Source organism: Podarcis vaucheri, assembly GCF_965113315.1.
Source record: "Podarcis vaucheri genome assembly, chromosome: Z".
Classification (NCBI taxonomy): Eukaryota; Metazoa; Chordata; class Lepidosauria; order Squamata; family Lacertidae; genus Podarcis; species Podarcis vaucheri.
The window spans coordinates 6,180,563-6,196,582 of record NC_138758.1 but is presented as its reverse complement, the minus strand read 5'-3'; the positions used below and the strand labels follow the sequence as shown (position 1 = coordinate 6,196,582).

The 16,020-nt window shown below is 47.3% G+C and overlaps 1 protein-coding gene across 3 annotated transcripts in view; it reads left to right on the top strand.

Moving 5' to 3' along the window:
* Positions 1-587: 587 nt before the first annotated feature.
* The window catches only part of ATP11C (ATPase phospholipid transporting 11C (ATP11C blood group)), a 98,297-nt gene continuing 82,864 nt past the window's right edge, over positions 588-16,020 (top strand). For 2 of the 3 annotated variants that reach the window (XM_082207180.1, XM_082207185.1), the window contains exon 1: positions 588-716. In XM_082207180.1, the coding sequence (XP_082063306.1) occupies positions 690-716 (27 nt within the window). In that variant the 5' untranslated portion in view covers positions 588-689. Of the gene's footprint in view, positions 717-2,145; positions 2,779-16,020 lie in introns of all 3 variants that reach the window. The other variant, XM_082207184.1, reaches the window with a different exon arrangement.

Below are 16,020 nucleotides of genomic sequence, written 5' to 3'. Positions count from 1 at the left end.
GGCATCGGCGAGGCAGCGTGCCACGTGCGCTTGGGAGAGGCGGGCGCGCGGGGAGCGCTCTGCGCTTGGAGAAGTCGTGAGCGTAGCGCTGCGCCTCGGTTTCTCGGTCTCCCGCCGCTCTCGGGCCTCGGGGGCGGGGAGGACTGTTGCTGCCTCCGCCTCCGCTGCAGGGGAAGAGGAGGTTGCATCCAGCAGTCTGGGTTTCCCGCCGCAGCTTCCCCCTTCCTGGCAGCCGGCCTGCCTGCCTCGGCTATTGTTCCCCTGCAGCCTCCTTTTTATTATTATTATCACCAAAGCGCGGCATGCTGCCCAGATCTTGCCTCCGGCCAGCCTGACAGAGCCGAAGAGTGTTGGCGAAGCTAGGGACTCGCCCCCATATCTGGGGCTGTTCTCTGGGAGGAAGAGAGGGAGAGCCCCGCCGTGGGCTGTTGCTGCGGTTGGTGCCACGACTGGAAGAGGAGCGATGCGGCTGAGCGGCAGAGCGGCGCGCCGGTGACCGCGGGGCTGGGGGGACGGCGAGCGGGGGCTGGGGGCGCCTCTCCGCTCGCCGCAGCGTCCCCACTGACCCCGAGGCTTGGGGACCCGTGCAGAGGGGCTAAGTGCTTGTGCCAGTCGGCTCTAAGAGACCAAGACTACCCCACTACCACCCCACTGCCCCCCTCTCTCCAAGGCGCTGCGGCAGTCCAGCTATGCTTCGCAGGCAGATCAATCGCTTCGTAAGTACCTCTGTGCCACCCTAATTTTGGAAGTGGGTGGGGAGGTCCGTACGAGATGGATGCTCAGTTCTTCCCCTCCCCGCTGTGTGCCCGAATGCTTGCACGCCTGCAGATGCTTGCGGAATGATGGGGGTGGGGGTGACCGGTCTTTTGCTCCCCTCTAGTTCCCCAAGTGCACCCAAGCGAAGTCATCCGTTCTCACGACTATCCCAAGGCCTAAAGCATCAACTCCCCCCCCCCCGCACCTTCAATCTAGCCACCGTGTTGTTTTCGCAATCTGCCGCCGCCGCCACACTGCTGCTTCCCGAGTGTTATTTATAAAGCTCAGCAAGTTGGCTGAGACTCACAGGTAAAGGAACCGCCTCCCCAGGGTACCCGTTGCACAAAGGGTGGGTGGAAAGATGGCGTTTGATTGGCCGCTTTGATCACTTTTCATCCTTTTGTTCTTTCTAAGTAGGGGAAGCACATGCAGAGGATTTGCAGATTGGCTTTGAATCCCTAGGGCTTCCCCTTTTATTTTTTTTAAAGGATGGGGGGGATTTTGTGGGTTGGGAACACGTTTCTCCTTTCCTCTTGGCAATAGAACTCAAGAAGGCATGGGAAGAAGGGGTCAGCCAAGGAATGGGGAGCAGATTCAGGACAAGCTGGAGGATGAACTAATTCCCTGCCCCAAGATTCATTTAGTTAGTTTTTACATTTATATTCCACCTTCCCTTCAAGGTGCTTCTCCCCACAACAGCCCTGTGGGGTAGGGCAGACTGAGAGTGAGTGACTGACTCCAAGGTCACCCAGCAAGCTTCATGGCTGAGTGGAGATTTGAACCCTGGTCTCCTGGGCTCTGGCCAAGGACTCTAACCACTGCACTGGTGATGACCACTGCCTAAGGTTGAGGCCCACACCTCACAGCTGAAATATATTTATTGTGGCATTTGTATATCCCACCTTCCCTCTGAGGATTTCCACATCCCCATTTTAGCCTCAGATCAGTCCTGTGAAGCAGGCCAGGCTGAGAGACTTCAAAACAGCCCAAGGCTACCCATTGGGCTACATGGCTGAGAATGGATTTGAACCTGTGTCCTTGACGCAACACTGTGACCACACTGGGTTGGGAGAATAGCTCAACCCAGGAGACAACTCAGTTGGTTAGAGCATGGTGCTGATAACGCCAGGGTCCCTGTATGGGACAGCTGCATATTCCTGCATTTCAGGGGGTTGGACTAGATGATCCTCAGGGTCCCTTCCAACTCTAAAACTCTATATGATTCCATGAGACTGTGTATCCTCACACTACACGGGGGAATACAAATTTGACTGAACCCCTGCATTAAGGGGATGGGGGGAGAGAAAAGCAGTGCTCTGCAAATAGAAGATTAGCTCATCAGGGTGGAAGGTTGCAGTGCAGCTCAGGATTCTAGGTTTCTATCAGCAGGGAGTTTTAATGGCATTCCGAAATGCGATTTTTTGCCACGTGCTGTTTGAAGGGCTTCAGCCTGTTTCTGCTGCTTAAGAACTGAAAACAAGAAGAGCCCTTGCTGGATCAGGTCCACTTCTCACAGTGGTTTGCCACATGCCCCCAGGATGGTTGCAAGCAGGATTGTGTGTGCAACAGCACGCTCCTCACTGGTGAATCTCAGCTACTAGGATTCAGAGGCAAGACTGCCTCCGGCACTGGAGCTGTGCAGAGCCAACTTGCCTTAAGAACATAATAAGAACACTGCTGGATCAGGCCCATGGCCCAGCTAATGCAGCAGCCTGCTCTCGACAGCTGCCAACAAGATGCTTCTCGGAAACTCCCCCAAGCAGGACCTGAGCACTAGAGCAGTGCACATTCCTGCAGTTTCCAGCAACTGATACTCAGAAGTGTTGCTGCCTGGCCACTGATAACCTAATCACCTATGAATTTTCCTAATTGTCTTCTAAAGCAGTCCCAAGTGTGTGGCCACCTCTGCCTTCTGCGAGAGAGAGCTCTGTATTTTAGCTATACGCTGCATAAAGAAGAACTTTCTTTTCTTGTCCGGAATCTTGATGTGTTCAGCATACAACTGACCAGGCTTCTCAGATGGTAATGGGCAAGTTTTTGGAGGAGGAGGAGATGTCTGTTGCTGACTGCTAATACGAATGGTTATCTGCAACCTGCATGCTGGGAGGCAATAAACCCTGGGGTACCTTGCCCTGGGATAGGGAGTGTTGGACTGGGTGGGCCTATTGAGTCTGAGCTGATAGGCAGGGGTGGTGATAGGGCAGCCTTGGCCAACCTGGTGCCCCCCCCCATGCGCTTTGGACTACACCTTCCTTCAGCCGCAGAGACCATGGCTTTGTGGCTTGGGGCTGATAGGAGTTACACAGAGGGCATCTGGGTGGTGAAGCCTGATCTAAAGAGTCCGTCTAGTCCAGAGCCTAAAGTCATCTGTCTGCACCCATCCAGCCCACTCTTCTGTGCCCAGCGAGGTGCCCCAGGTTACTCATAGGCGGTGCACTGTCCCTCTCTTGCTTTTACCTGGTACATACAAATAGATTGCTTCTGTAACTGGAGGTTTATTTAACTGTAATTGCTGACAGTGGTGCATTTAGGTTTGTCTGCAGCTTGTGTCCTTAATAGGCTGTCCCCTATTGGAAATAGTACATTGGACTTGTCAAACACTTCTGATCCTGCGGGGCCCTTACTGTTCAGCCTCTGATCCATCTTTAGAAATAACACATTTCAGATATGCATAGATTGGTGGTGGTGGTATTCTGCATCAAGATCTCTCATTGCAACCTGTTTCCAAATGTGTATTTGGGTAGAACTGCCTACCAACTAATTTGAGAAAGGGATTTCTTTTTTTCCTCCTTTGGTAGAAAACAGGTGGCTTAGAAAGGTGATGTTAGAAGGTCAAATTGGAAGTGTCCTGGATGTTTTTAGAGCTTACCTTGTACCGCTTTTAAAACAGGGAATTGTTTCTTGGAAGCGGTCCTTTGGTGCAAGTTTTCCTGACCAGCTGCTGGGATGGTGCATTGCTGTTGCAACCCCCTGGGCTATCAGAGACTGAAGTCTTGTGCATTGCAAATCCTCGTGTAATACTTGTTTCCCTGCAGTGGATATGGCTTAAGTGTATAGTATTGTTCTCGTGCCTTAGCTTAGTGCTCCCGGAGAACATGCTTTGCATGCAGGAGATCCCAGATTTAATCCCAAGCACTTGCAGATCGAGCTACCCTGTTTGTGACAAGGGGAGGAATGACATGGGAGTGACTGAGCTGTGGGCATGAGCAACCCTAGTTTATTGTAACTTGAGAATGTGTATAAAGGCAAACAGCTCTACCTTGTTCTTGGTATGTGTGTGTATAATGGATGCCTATGGGAAACTCATGAGCAGGGAATACAGAGTGATTGCAACCCCTACTGCTTGACTCCAGCATTTAATTCTTAGAGGTATATTGCCTCTTACCATGTAGCTTCAGTTGTGTATTGTAAGTGCTCTCAGTTGACTATCCTTTATGAATTTGCAACCTCCTTTCTTTACACCTAGCTATAAGAAACTTCAAGACCTAAGTCCCAGTTTATACTGCTGCTTCTTCCTTTCTTTTTAAAACAAGTTTTCTTTTTGAAAAAAGACAAATATTTATATTAAAACAAAAATGTGTAGATTCCCGAAAGTTCAGAAACTTTAATGTTGGTGGTTGTTTTCACTTTTTAAAAAAAAAAAAAATGCTTGTAAACTTTTTGCACCCTTTCCTTTCAAGTTTTGTTTTAAATCTCTCAATTTTACGGTTTTGCTCAGCCAGCTGTTATATTTTCCGTGTTTCATTTGCCTTGTCTTTACTTGTAGGCATTTTGGAGTGTCATCATTTCCCCGTTTTTCCCCGCCGAAAGTTTTTTTTTTTTTTGCACAATAATTTAGAAGGGCTTTTTCAGGAAAAAGGAGTAGAGTTCATAGTATGTCATAATTTGTTCTGTGAATTTGTGTTTACAGTTCTTTTGCAAGGCAGCAAGCTGACAGTTTACTTACTTTGTATGGCTTTCTTTTTTAAAAAGAAACTCTGGACTCCTCTCGAAACAAAGAGAGAACCAGTGTTGTGTAGTGGTTAGAGTGTTGGACCTGGAAGCCAGAGTTCAAATCCTCACTCATCCATGAAGCTCCCTGGGGCACCTTGGGCCAATCGCTGCCTCTCAGCCTAACCCACTTCACAGGGTAGCTGTGAGGATGACAAGGGGATGCTACCTCAAGCTCCTTGTATGGAAAGGTGGGATAAAAATGCAATAAATAAATGGCAATATTTGGTCAGCAGGAAGCCGCATCTCCAGCAGTTAATAGTTATCTGCATTCTGCAGTCCATTCCATCACTTAGATACTTGGATCCTGACCGGGAGCCTCAGGGCAGCCAAGAACCGCCATGAAATGCCAACAAGACAAAAGTAGCTGTTTGATTTCCAGGCTGCCAAATCGTGAGCAGCAGCGATACTGCATCAGCAGCCAAGTCCAAATCTAATCGCAGAGCATCCTTTTAGAAAGTACTGTTTTGGCCTGATGTCATAATGTTCAAAAGGAAGAAGGCCAGTTGAGGCTTCTAGGGCAAGGGCACCCATATCCTGGGTCCCACAGATGAGAGGGCTTCACCCCAAAGTCACATGCTCCTAACAGCTTAAATGGCAAAAGACATGTGGCTTCCTGGCCTCAGTGGCTGCGTAGCTATAAGCCAGGAACATAGGAAGCTCTGTTAAAATGAATCAGACCATTGGTCCATGTAGCTCAGCATTATCTGCACTGACTGGCAGCAGCTCTCCAGGGTTCCACAGGTGGGACATTCTGAGACATACTTGGAGATGCTGGAGGTTGAACCTGCATGTGAAGCAGATGCTCTTCTGCTGAGTAATTGCCCTTCCTCAAGTAATCTAAACGTGCAGTTCTCTCAGCCCAGTTCTTCCAGGTTTATGCATTCGGGTAAACAAACCACAAAGGAGGTAGCTTAACACAGCCTCCCACCTTGCAGGTGTTGGGCTTGAGCTCATCTAGCCCAGTGCAGCATTCCCAGTGCTCAGGGACGATGGGAGTTCTAGTCTACCAACATCCCCAAGTCGGGGAAGGCTGGTTTAGCATGATGGGATTGTAGTCTGTTTCCCCCCAAACAAAACAAGATTCATAAGCCAACACCAAGCTGGCTGGTGATCTTGGCTTATCACGGAGAAACGAACCATAATCCCGAGTTCAGATGTAATGCAAAGACACTCCCTTCCTATTTTGCTTCCAGCTGTGCAAAGGGAGAACTGATGTGAGAGTGATTGGGCTGTGTGCTTGGCCCCCAACCCCAATTATAATTTAGGGATTTTGAAGGTGAAACAACAGGACCTTAATTTGGCTCCCGAAAAAAATCTGGAGCACTTGGGAGCATATACCCATTGCTTCACATGCCACCGTGGTCCTCAGAATGTTCTCAAGAAGGACGTTTGGCCCTTGAGGCTGCAGCTTCTGTGTTCAAATGGCTCAGATTGCTTAAAAGCCAGCACATGGATTCTTCTTTTTGGAGGTTGATGCCTTAACCTCTCTCCTACTTCTTTGCCTCCCACCCCCGCCTTCTTTTCTTCAGATGTTCTCAATTCCTCACTCTCTGCCAGTTCTTTCCTACTCCCTTCTGTTGTGTAAATACACAGCAGATGGAAGCTTCCTGGAAAACCATAACTGGCCTCAAACCTAAGATCTGCTTTGCCCTGAGAAGTACATAACTGGGGGTGGGGGCCTTTCTTAAAGCAACAGAAGGTTTGAGAGCATATCTACATATGTCTGATATAGAGGAACATAGGAAGCTGCCTAATGCCGAGTTCAGACCAATTGTTCCATCTACCACACTACTGTCTGCACTGACTGGCAGCGGCTCTCCAGGGTTTAAGGGAGCCGTCAACGTGGGGTTCCTCAGCATTCAGTTTTATCCCCTGTGCTGTTTAACATCTATGTGAAACTGCTGAGTGGGGTCATCCGGAGTTTTGGAGTACGTTGTCAGCAATATACGGACGGCACAGAGCTCTCCTTTTTTACATCTGCAGGGTGAGGCAGTGGATGTGCTGGACCATTGTCTTGCCTTGGTAATGGACCGAATGGCTGGGAGGTTGCCTGCTCTTGATGGGGTTACACTTCCTCTGAAGGAGCAGGTCTGTAGCTTGGGGGTACTCCTGGATCCTTTGCTGTCACTTGAGGTGTCAGCTTTGGCTGGTGGCCCAGCTGTGCCCTTGTCTGGACAGGAATCGCCTAACTTCTTTTGTTTATGCTCTGGTAACCTGTAGGCTAGATTACTGCAATTCGTTATACGTGGGGCTGCCTCTGAAGACAGTTTGGAAACTTCAGCTAGTGCAGAATTCAGCGGCCAAATTGCTCACTGGGTCTGCATAGATATGTCAAGGCCTCCCACCCCTAATATTTTCTGAAACAAAATGGAGAGGGAACCCTGAAAAATTAAAGCTACAGCTTCAGGTTTTCTCACAATTTTTATTACCTGAGCTTTTACACGCAAAGAGCTTTCAGCATTCCTATAACCCTCTGTAAATTATGGGTTGCAAAAAGGGATATTGAAAGATCTTGCCCAGATACTTGAGATTGCATTGATGATTTTTCTTCTCCCTCCTCAAACCTTTGGAATCCATAATAGCTAGCAGCTTGAGGAGTTTGGGGAGGAGGGGTAGAACTGCGGAATGTCCTGCCTGTGAGGTCAGAGTCAGGCACAGCTGTTTCTGCACCTGGAGTTTGCACGCCTCAATGCAGGGTTAATGTGTAAGTTTGCCCTTTTGCACATTGCTCTGGAAGCACCAAAACGCAATCCTTTGCCCCCTCTGCTCTGTCTTGACCATCATGGCTGACGGTCAGAGAATGATGGGCTTTGGGGTGTGTCAACATCTGGAGGACCTCAGGTGGCGAGAAAGCTGTAGAGCAGGCTGCTTATAGCAAGTTGCAATACTGTGGGTGGGCGGGCTCTGTTCCTCTGCTTTCTGCTCACATGGTTTTGACTTAGCAAATTCCTGCAACTACCTTGGTATTTATAGAAATTCATGAAAGGCCTGGGTGGATCCAGATTGTATTCCTGGAGCCTCTCCTTTGCAGCATGCAGAGAGTCCTGATCCTCCCATGCCTTTGCTATGCTGGTGCTTCAGAGATGCAGAAGAACTGTGTGGTGAAATCTTCCTGGTCCATACTTACTTCACTCTGTGGACAAGAAAGGAGCCCCCTGACTTAAGTGTTCTCACTTCCAGAATTCTATTTATTTAAGCTCCCGTTGCTAGTGGAAAAGTAGCCTGTTAGCAGTGTGCTGGCTTTCCAGGTACAGGGAAGTGTGTGTGTGTGTGTCTCCAGGGAGCATTCAGACACATTCCCTAATCTTGTGTATTCTGAAGTGCCCCCTGAATGTGTCAGTGCATTCTTAATCTTTCGGAACCATTGCATAGAAATACTTTGCCCACCCAGTGAGAGCAGGGACAGTGTGGCCCAGTGGTTAGAGTGCCGCACCTAGTGAAGCTTATTGAATGACATTGGGCCAACCATTGCCTCTCAGCTTAACATACCTCACAAGGTTGTTGTGAGGCTTAAATGAGAAGTGGGGAGCACAGGGGGCATAGAAATGCAGTAAAATAAATCAAGACCAAAAAAAATCACAGCAGGGTGAAGTAAATTGGGAGGAGTGAGGAAATAGAGGGAAGATGGATTCTCTTTTGGTTTTTATTTATTTTAATGTGGAAATTCCTTATCTGAAAAGTTAGGGGATATTGAACAGTAAAATTTGATGCTGAGAGTTGTGTTGCCAGTGAAATTTCAGCTTTCAATTAGGTTTCAGATATGCACATGCACATTTATTTAAACCCCACCCTCCCTGGCCAAAACCAGGCTCAGAGCGACTTTTTTCAGAAGAGACCTATAGTGAGTGCAGTGGTCAAGAAGGAGGGAAGCGAGGGGCAGATGGGGCTCGTCATCAACCTGCGAAAGTAACCCAACTAGGAGAAGGAGAACTCTGACTTTGGAGTTGACTTCCGCAAGATGCAGTAAGGGCTTCACAGGAGGATTAGACAGATGGGTGGGACTGTAAGCGGCTGCTATCCACAACGGCTGGGCCGCTCTTCCTTGGTCAGAGGCAGTGTGCTTATGATGAACCCCAGTTGCTGGGGAGCGCAGGTGGGGACAATTGCTCTTGTGCTGGGGTCCTGCTTGTGGGCCTCTTCTCATTGATATCTAGTTGGCCACTGTCATAACAGGATGCTGGGCTAGGTGTGGCATTGGCTTGATCCTGCTTGCTTCTTAATTCTGATCAAAGCAGTGGCCTGAATCCTCTGCAGCCCAAAAGCTGAGAGGAAGGCTTGAGCTTTTCACACTGACCGGAGTTGTGGGAGGTGGGAACAGTCACTTTGGTGAGTGAAATCCAGCACTCAAAACTCCCATTGTCCTAGGAGCATTTTTGCAACAGGGAATTTCATTAGCGCGAGCAGTTTCTGAGCTCTGGGAGCAGTACTGCGCCTAATATTTCAGATTAAAACTGCTGCTGCTGCTGGGGCAAAAGGAGGACCTTTTTCTGCTTCCCCGCTTCCAGGCACTCTCAGAGAACTGGAGAAGGGATCCTCATAAGAATATTAGGGGGGCAGGCAGGGGAGGTATAGCTTTGTTTTTTGCAGTCTTCAGGTGAGGACTTTGTTGTTGTTTAGTCGTTTAGTCGTGTCCGACTCTTCGTGACCCCATGGACCAGAGCACGCCAGGCACTTCTGTCCTCCACTGCCTCCCGCAGTTTGATCAAACTCATGCTAGTAGCCTCAAGAACACCATCCAACCATCTCATTCTCTGTCGTCCCCTTCTCCTTGTGCCCTCCATCTTTCCCAACATCAGGGTCTTTTCCAGGGAGTCCTCTCTTCTCATGAGGTGGCCAAAGTATTGGAGCCTCAGCTTCACGATCTGTCCTTCCAGTGAGCACTCAGGGCTGATTTCCTTCAGAATGGAGAGGTTTGATCTTCTTGCAGTCCATGGGACTCTCAAGAGTCTCCTCCAGCACCATAATTCAAAAGCATCAATTCTTCGGCGATCAGCCTTCTTTATGGTCCAGCTCTCACTTCCATACATCACTACTGGGAAAACCATGGCTTTTACTATACGGACCTTTGTTGGCAAGGTGATGTCTCTGCTTTTTAAGATGTTGTCTAGGTTTGCCATCGCCTTTCTCCCAAGGAGCAGGCGTCTTTTAATTTCGTGACTGCTGTCACCATCTGCACTGATCATGGAGCCCAAGAAAGTAAAATCTCTCACTGCCTCCATTTCTTCCCCATCTATTTGCCAGGAGGTGATGGGCCCAGTGGCCATGATCTTCGTTTTTTTGATGTTGAGCTTCAGACCATATTTTGCGCTCTCCTCTTTCACCCTCATTAAAAGGTTCTTTAATTCCTCTTCACTTTCTGCCATCAAGGTTGTGTCATCTGCATATCTGAGGTTGTTGATATTTCTTCCGGCAATCTTAATTCCGGCTTGGGATTCATCCAGCCCAGCCTTTCGCATGATGAATTCTGCATATAAGTTAAATAAGCAGGGAGACAATATACAGCCTTGCCGTACTCCTTTCCCAATTTGGAACCAATCAGTTGTTCCATATCCAGTTCTAACTGTAGCTTCTTGTCCCACATAGAGATTTCGCAGGAGACAGATGAGGTGATCAGGCACTCCCATTTCTTTAAGAACTTGCCATAGTTTGCTGTGGTCAACACAGTCAAAGGCTTTTGCATAGTCAATGAAGCAGAAGTAGATGTCTTTCTGGAACTCTCTGGCTTTCTCCATAATCCAGCGCATGTTTGCAATTTGGTCTCTGGTTCCTCTGCCTCTTCTAAATCCAGCTTGCACTTCTGGGAGTTCTCGGTCCACATACTGCTTGAGCCTTCCTTGTAGAATTTTAAGCATAACCTTGCTAGCATGTGAAATGAGTGAAATTGTGCGGTAGTTGGAGCATTCTTTGGCACTGCCTTTCTTTGGGATTGGAATGTAGACTGATCTTCTCCAATCCTCTGGCCACTGCTGAGTTTTCCAAACTTGCTGGCATATTGAGTGTAGCACCTTAACAGCATCATCTTTTAAAATTTTAAACAGTTCAGCTGGAATACCATCACTAGGTGAGGACTAGACCATGTGAAAAATGAATGTAAGATTTTAGCTGCAGTTCATTCATTTTCAGCTTTGTATTCTTGTTATAGAAGAAGTGTGCCTAGACATTCTGCTGTTGCACCAGTAACCTAGGTTAAGGTGCCATTTAGCTCCTAGCTTTCATATCTCACTTTCTAACACTGGTGAAATCATAGCCTGGTGCCAGGTAAAGACTTTTTCTTCCCAGGCCTCTTGCCTTGCCCCACCTTGGCTTAGAGGTGAGCTATTTGTTTGGTTTACCTTTATAATGGTGGCCTCCCTAATTTGGCACTCCCCCACCTGACAAATGAACTGAGGCATGGTTAATCCTTTGCAATCCACAGCATTCCAGATTTTGTGATGTGGTTCTCCAAGCAAAAGAATTGCTCATAAATACATGTATTAGTGCAAAGATGTATATTAAGCAAAATTGCATGCAGGAATTCACAAAGCATTGGTGCACGGAAACGCATATGAATTTCCATGCTGATGCTTTTAGAAAAGTACACCGTTTGCTGCAAAAATTGAGCGAATGTAAGCTTGGGAAAATGAGAAACCAAAATGGGCAGGATTTCAAATGGACTTAGTGGGAGTTGGTTCTTAGTAGACTTTCACAGGATTGCATTGCGAAAGCTTTTACATTGATTGTTACGTTTCGGAAAGAACCTCAACTTCCAGAACTGAGGGCTGGTATATACACGTTATAAATTAAATCGGCAGTGCCTTAAGCTGGTCCATATGCAGTCAATGTGTGAATCCCATTTGTCTCGGTGCTTAATGAATGCCGTTTTGGTCTTTGACAGCTGTTGAACAGAATCTCACTTCTGACCTAGAGGAGCTATCTAGCTGATCTCATTTGGAGAGCACTTTCTTAATGCTCAGAGATTAGTCAAACCCCTGGATCTGATCCTGGCATAATATCAGGAGTCTGGTTGCATTAGGGAGGATTAGATTGCCATGTAGCTCTGCTGGAAGCCTGGATGTGAGCAGTTCCCTTCTGTCTCCTGGGACAAGAACCGCTTAGCGCGTCCAGGGCTACGTTGTCTAATAGCTTGGAAAGAATGTGCGCCTAGGGTGGCGCCTGGTAGCACAAATGAGATCCCCCCCCCCCGGCCTAACAGAGCCCTATGCTGTGTTGCCTCTCTGCAGTGACATTGCCTCTTTGCCTCCCCCCCCTCCACCACCTTAGCTTCTCTTTGAAGCTAACCTTGAATATCAACGCTGAATGAATACAACCTGCCGGAGGCTGTGTTGCCGCAGAGTCGGCATGAATCCATTTAGCGTGAGCCGGGGCTGTGCAAGAGTGAAAATTGGATCCACAATGCATTCCGCTCCCTCGCTTGGAAAGAGGTGCAAGCTATTAACTTCCCACCTTTTCCTAATGTGAAAGACTGGTGGATGCTGGTGCCAGGTGGAAGCTGTGGTCTCCACCCTGGAGTGCCATTATAATGGGGTGGCTCACTTTTGGGTGGTTGTTGCTGGTTTGTTCTGGTGTGCCACTTCTGCAGTTGGAGCATTTGCGGTCACACGGAAGAAGGGGCAGTGTTTGCTAAACAAGTTGCACAAGCCAGTCCAGGTTTCATGGGCTGTGGAGCCATTGACCCCTAGTGCAGGTCAAGTCCATCCAAAGTCCTAGGCTTGAGTACATTTAAGGCCGAGAGACGTGACGTTTCCCATTCTTTAAACACAGGGTGCTTAACCCCCCCTTTCCTCCCCCCCCCCCATGAATTGGAAGCTGCCACAAGGCTCTAAGCTGAGATGCATTTCCTCCTGTTCTGGAAGGAGGCCTTGCACCATTTCTTGCCAGGGGACATCCATAAAGGGGTTGGGGAGCACATTTCAAAGTGCAGCTGCTCCTGCAGCTGCCTCCTCTTCAAAATGAAAGTTTCCAAGTTAAGCACTTAAAAAAAAAAAAAAAATTACGATAACTTGCAGCTTGGCTATCCATAATGTGGGTTTTCTTGAAAGTTTTGTGTAGGGATTTCTTTTTTCCCCCAAATGCCCTAAATTGACCGGGATCTGAAACATCATTTTGGAGACCCTTTTGAATATCTTCCCTGAGAGGTCCAACAAATCAGCTCCTAAAAAGGTGGCAAAAAGCTGAAATGTGTAGTATCTTATAGACCTACTATAGTGGTTAGCTCTAGTCACCTTTTTGCTTCTGAGGTTGAGATTACGTATTTTTAAAAATACGTTGTACTTCATGATTGGCCAACCATAGTAAATATTCAGTTGATTGATAGCTAACCATAGGAAAGTTTAACCACAATTAGGATTCAGGTGTCACATTGAAACTATGGTTAATCGAAAACAGAAGTGTTACAAGAAGAGAGAGGGAATGGCTGAGCCTGTGAAGGGCTGGAGGAGCTAGACTAATCTATAGTTTAGCATTACTTTTCATTGCAGCCAGTAACCAACTACCTGATTGGTTTTTGTACTGTATGACTTTTTGGAGAGGAAATTCCGAAAACTAAGCCCGCAAAAATGTTGTCCTGTTAACACTTTTCTTTCTCTTTTAGATGGCCACATAGATATCTCTCTTCTATCTCTATGCCCTGAAATGTGGGTGGTGGTGGTGGGACACACCAGCTGTTGTAAAGCGTAACTTGTGAGTTGATCCTTTATCACCATAGTAGAGTAATTACCGCAAGCCTTTCCTTACATCCTTCTCTGTAACCCTATTTTATCTGCCCACCCCTCGAAGATTGTGGGAGCTTGCGCATGAACACAGCTAGCATAGCACCCAGGGTCTTCAGTAACTAATTTTGTTGAGTGCTACCCAAGAGTTTAATTCGTACTTTAAAGAACGGGTGAACAGCTGGGATTCACACTTAAAATCTTCACAGACTAGCATGTTAAAGGGAATTTGCTGCTAGCAAATGTTAATGCTTAACTGTAGCAAATGCAGCTTGAGCCTGAAAATTGGAAAGAGAGTCAGTGGCATTTTACCAGTTCGCTGCAACTGAATCTTATCTCGAAAGTAATTAAACAGGAAAGAAGAGATGCTCAGTTTAGATTGGCATATGGGTCATTTGTAGCAATGTAAACATTCCCCAAAGTTGCCCTGACCTTAGGGCACAATCCTCCTTTCCCAACCACAAAGATAATTCATACTTCCGCAAAAACCAAATAGAATATATATATATATGAGAAATCTGTACGTTTTTTAAACAGATAATTAGCTATAGTAGAGGGACGTGGGTGGCGCTGTGGGTTAAACCACAGAGCCTAGGACTTGCCGATCAGAAGGTCGGCGGTTCGAATACCCGTGACGGGGTGAGCTCCCGTTGCTCAGTCCCAGCTCCTGCCCACCTAGCAGTTCGAAAGCACACCAGTGCAAGTAAATAAATAGGTACTGCTATGGTGGGAAGGTAAATGGCGTTTCCGTGTGCTGCTCTGGTTCGCCAGAAGCGGCTTAGTCATGCTGGCCACATGACCCGGAAGCTGTACGCCGGCTCCCTTGGCCAATAAAGCGAGATGAGCGCTGCAACCCCAAAGTCAGCCACGACTGGACCTAATGGTCAGGGGTCCCTTTACCTTTAACTATAATAGGCAGGAGGTTATCGTTGGAAGAACATGAATAGGGATCATGTGGGCAGCATAGGTAATTGTTCATGCGCTGCCTGAATATCTGTGAGGACTAGATGCATGAACACACTTAGCATTTTCAGGGTGGAAAGTACAAGTTCCCTTGATTGTACTAAAAGTTATAACGGTGTTACTATCTAGATCAGAGCTTTCCAAACTTTTCCTGTTGGTGACATACTTTTCAGACCTACATCATTTCGTGACATAGTCATTCAGTTTTACTAGAAAAACGGAGGTTAAAGTAACCCCTTTCCAGCCCTGAGAGGAGCACAGGGAGCATTTGCACAACACACCTACACACTGCAGCTGACACACTAATGTGTTGCCACACACTGTTTGGAAAACTCTGGTCTAGGTGACTCTTGGGGTACCTTCCAACTCTACAGTTCTGTGATTTTATGATAGGTATGATCCTGAACACCTGAGAACTGAGCCACATCAAACTCAGTGATGCTTACTTATTAATGTGGGAAATACCCTTTGGTTTGCAGCTAATTTATTTATATAATAGAACCTATGCACCACTTAATGGTAAAAACTGCAAAGCGGCTTACAAAATATAAAATCGTAAAATCAATAAGAATTCACGACCGTACTTCAAAGCATACACAAGTTAAAATATTAAAACAAATTAAAATTACTTCAACTTTCTATGCATCTGGGTAGGCTTGACTAAGGGACGCGGGTGGCGCTGTGGGCTAAAGCCTCAACGCCTAGGGCTTGCCGATCGAAAGGTCGGCGGTTCGAATCCCCGCGGCGGGGTGCGCTCCCGCTGCTCGGTCCCAGCGCCTGCCCACCTAGCAGTTCGAAAGCACCCCCAGGGGCAAGTAGATAAATAGGTACCGCTTACCAGCGGGAAGGTAAACGGCGTTCCGTGTGCGGCTCTGGCTCGCCAGATGCAGCTTTGTCACGCTGGCCACGTGACCCGGAAGTGTCCCCGGACATTGCTGGCCCCCGGCCAATAGATGTGAGATGGGCGCACAAACCCCAGAGTCTGTCAAGACTGGCCCGTTCGGGCAGGGGTACCTTTACCTTTAGGCTTGACTAAAGAAAAAATAAGTTATTTTTAGCAGGAACTGAAGAGAGTACAGTGAAAACTTCATCTCAATAGGCAGGGATTTCCAAAGTTATAGGCTCTGCCCCACTAATCAATTCTTACAAATGTGGAATGGGTATTATCTGGCATCTGCAATATTGCCAATTCTGCCAATCAAAGGGATCAAGTGAGCACATGTGGCGGAAGGTGATCTCGTAGGTAAATTGGGCCCAAGTTTTTAAGGGGTTTATATACTAATAGTATCTCATTGAACCTGGTAAATTCTTTATCTCTCCCAACTTCAGGATTTTAAGCTAGCAGATATGGGCAGTTCTGCTTTAGGGTGTGTTGCCTATAAAGTAGTAACAATGAAACCGTTTTTTTTCCTGGGTCAAAGAGTGGAAACTTTCGTTTGCCTTGAAATGTACCTAAATGTATTGTGAAACCTGTTGGGAAAGCTATTTAACTATTTGCACAGGGAACAGTTGGATCAGCAGAATGACCACTACTTTGATCCTCTTTCTTCAGAACAACTGGTTGTCCAGGTGAATTATGAGATTTCTCAAAAAATATCCA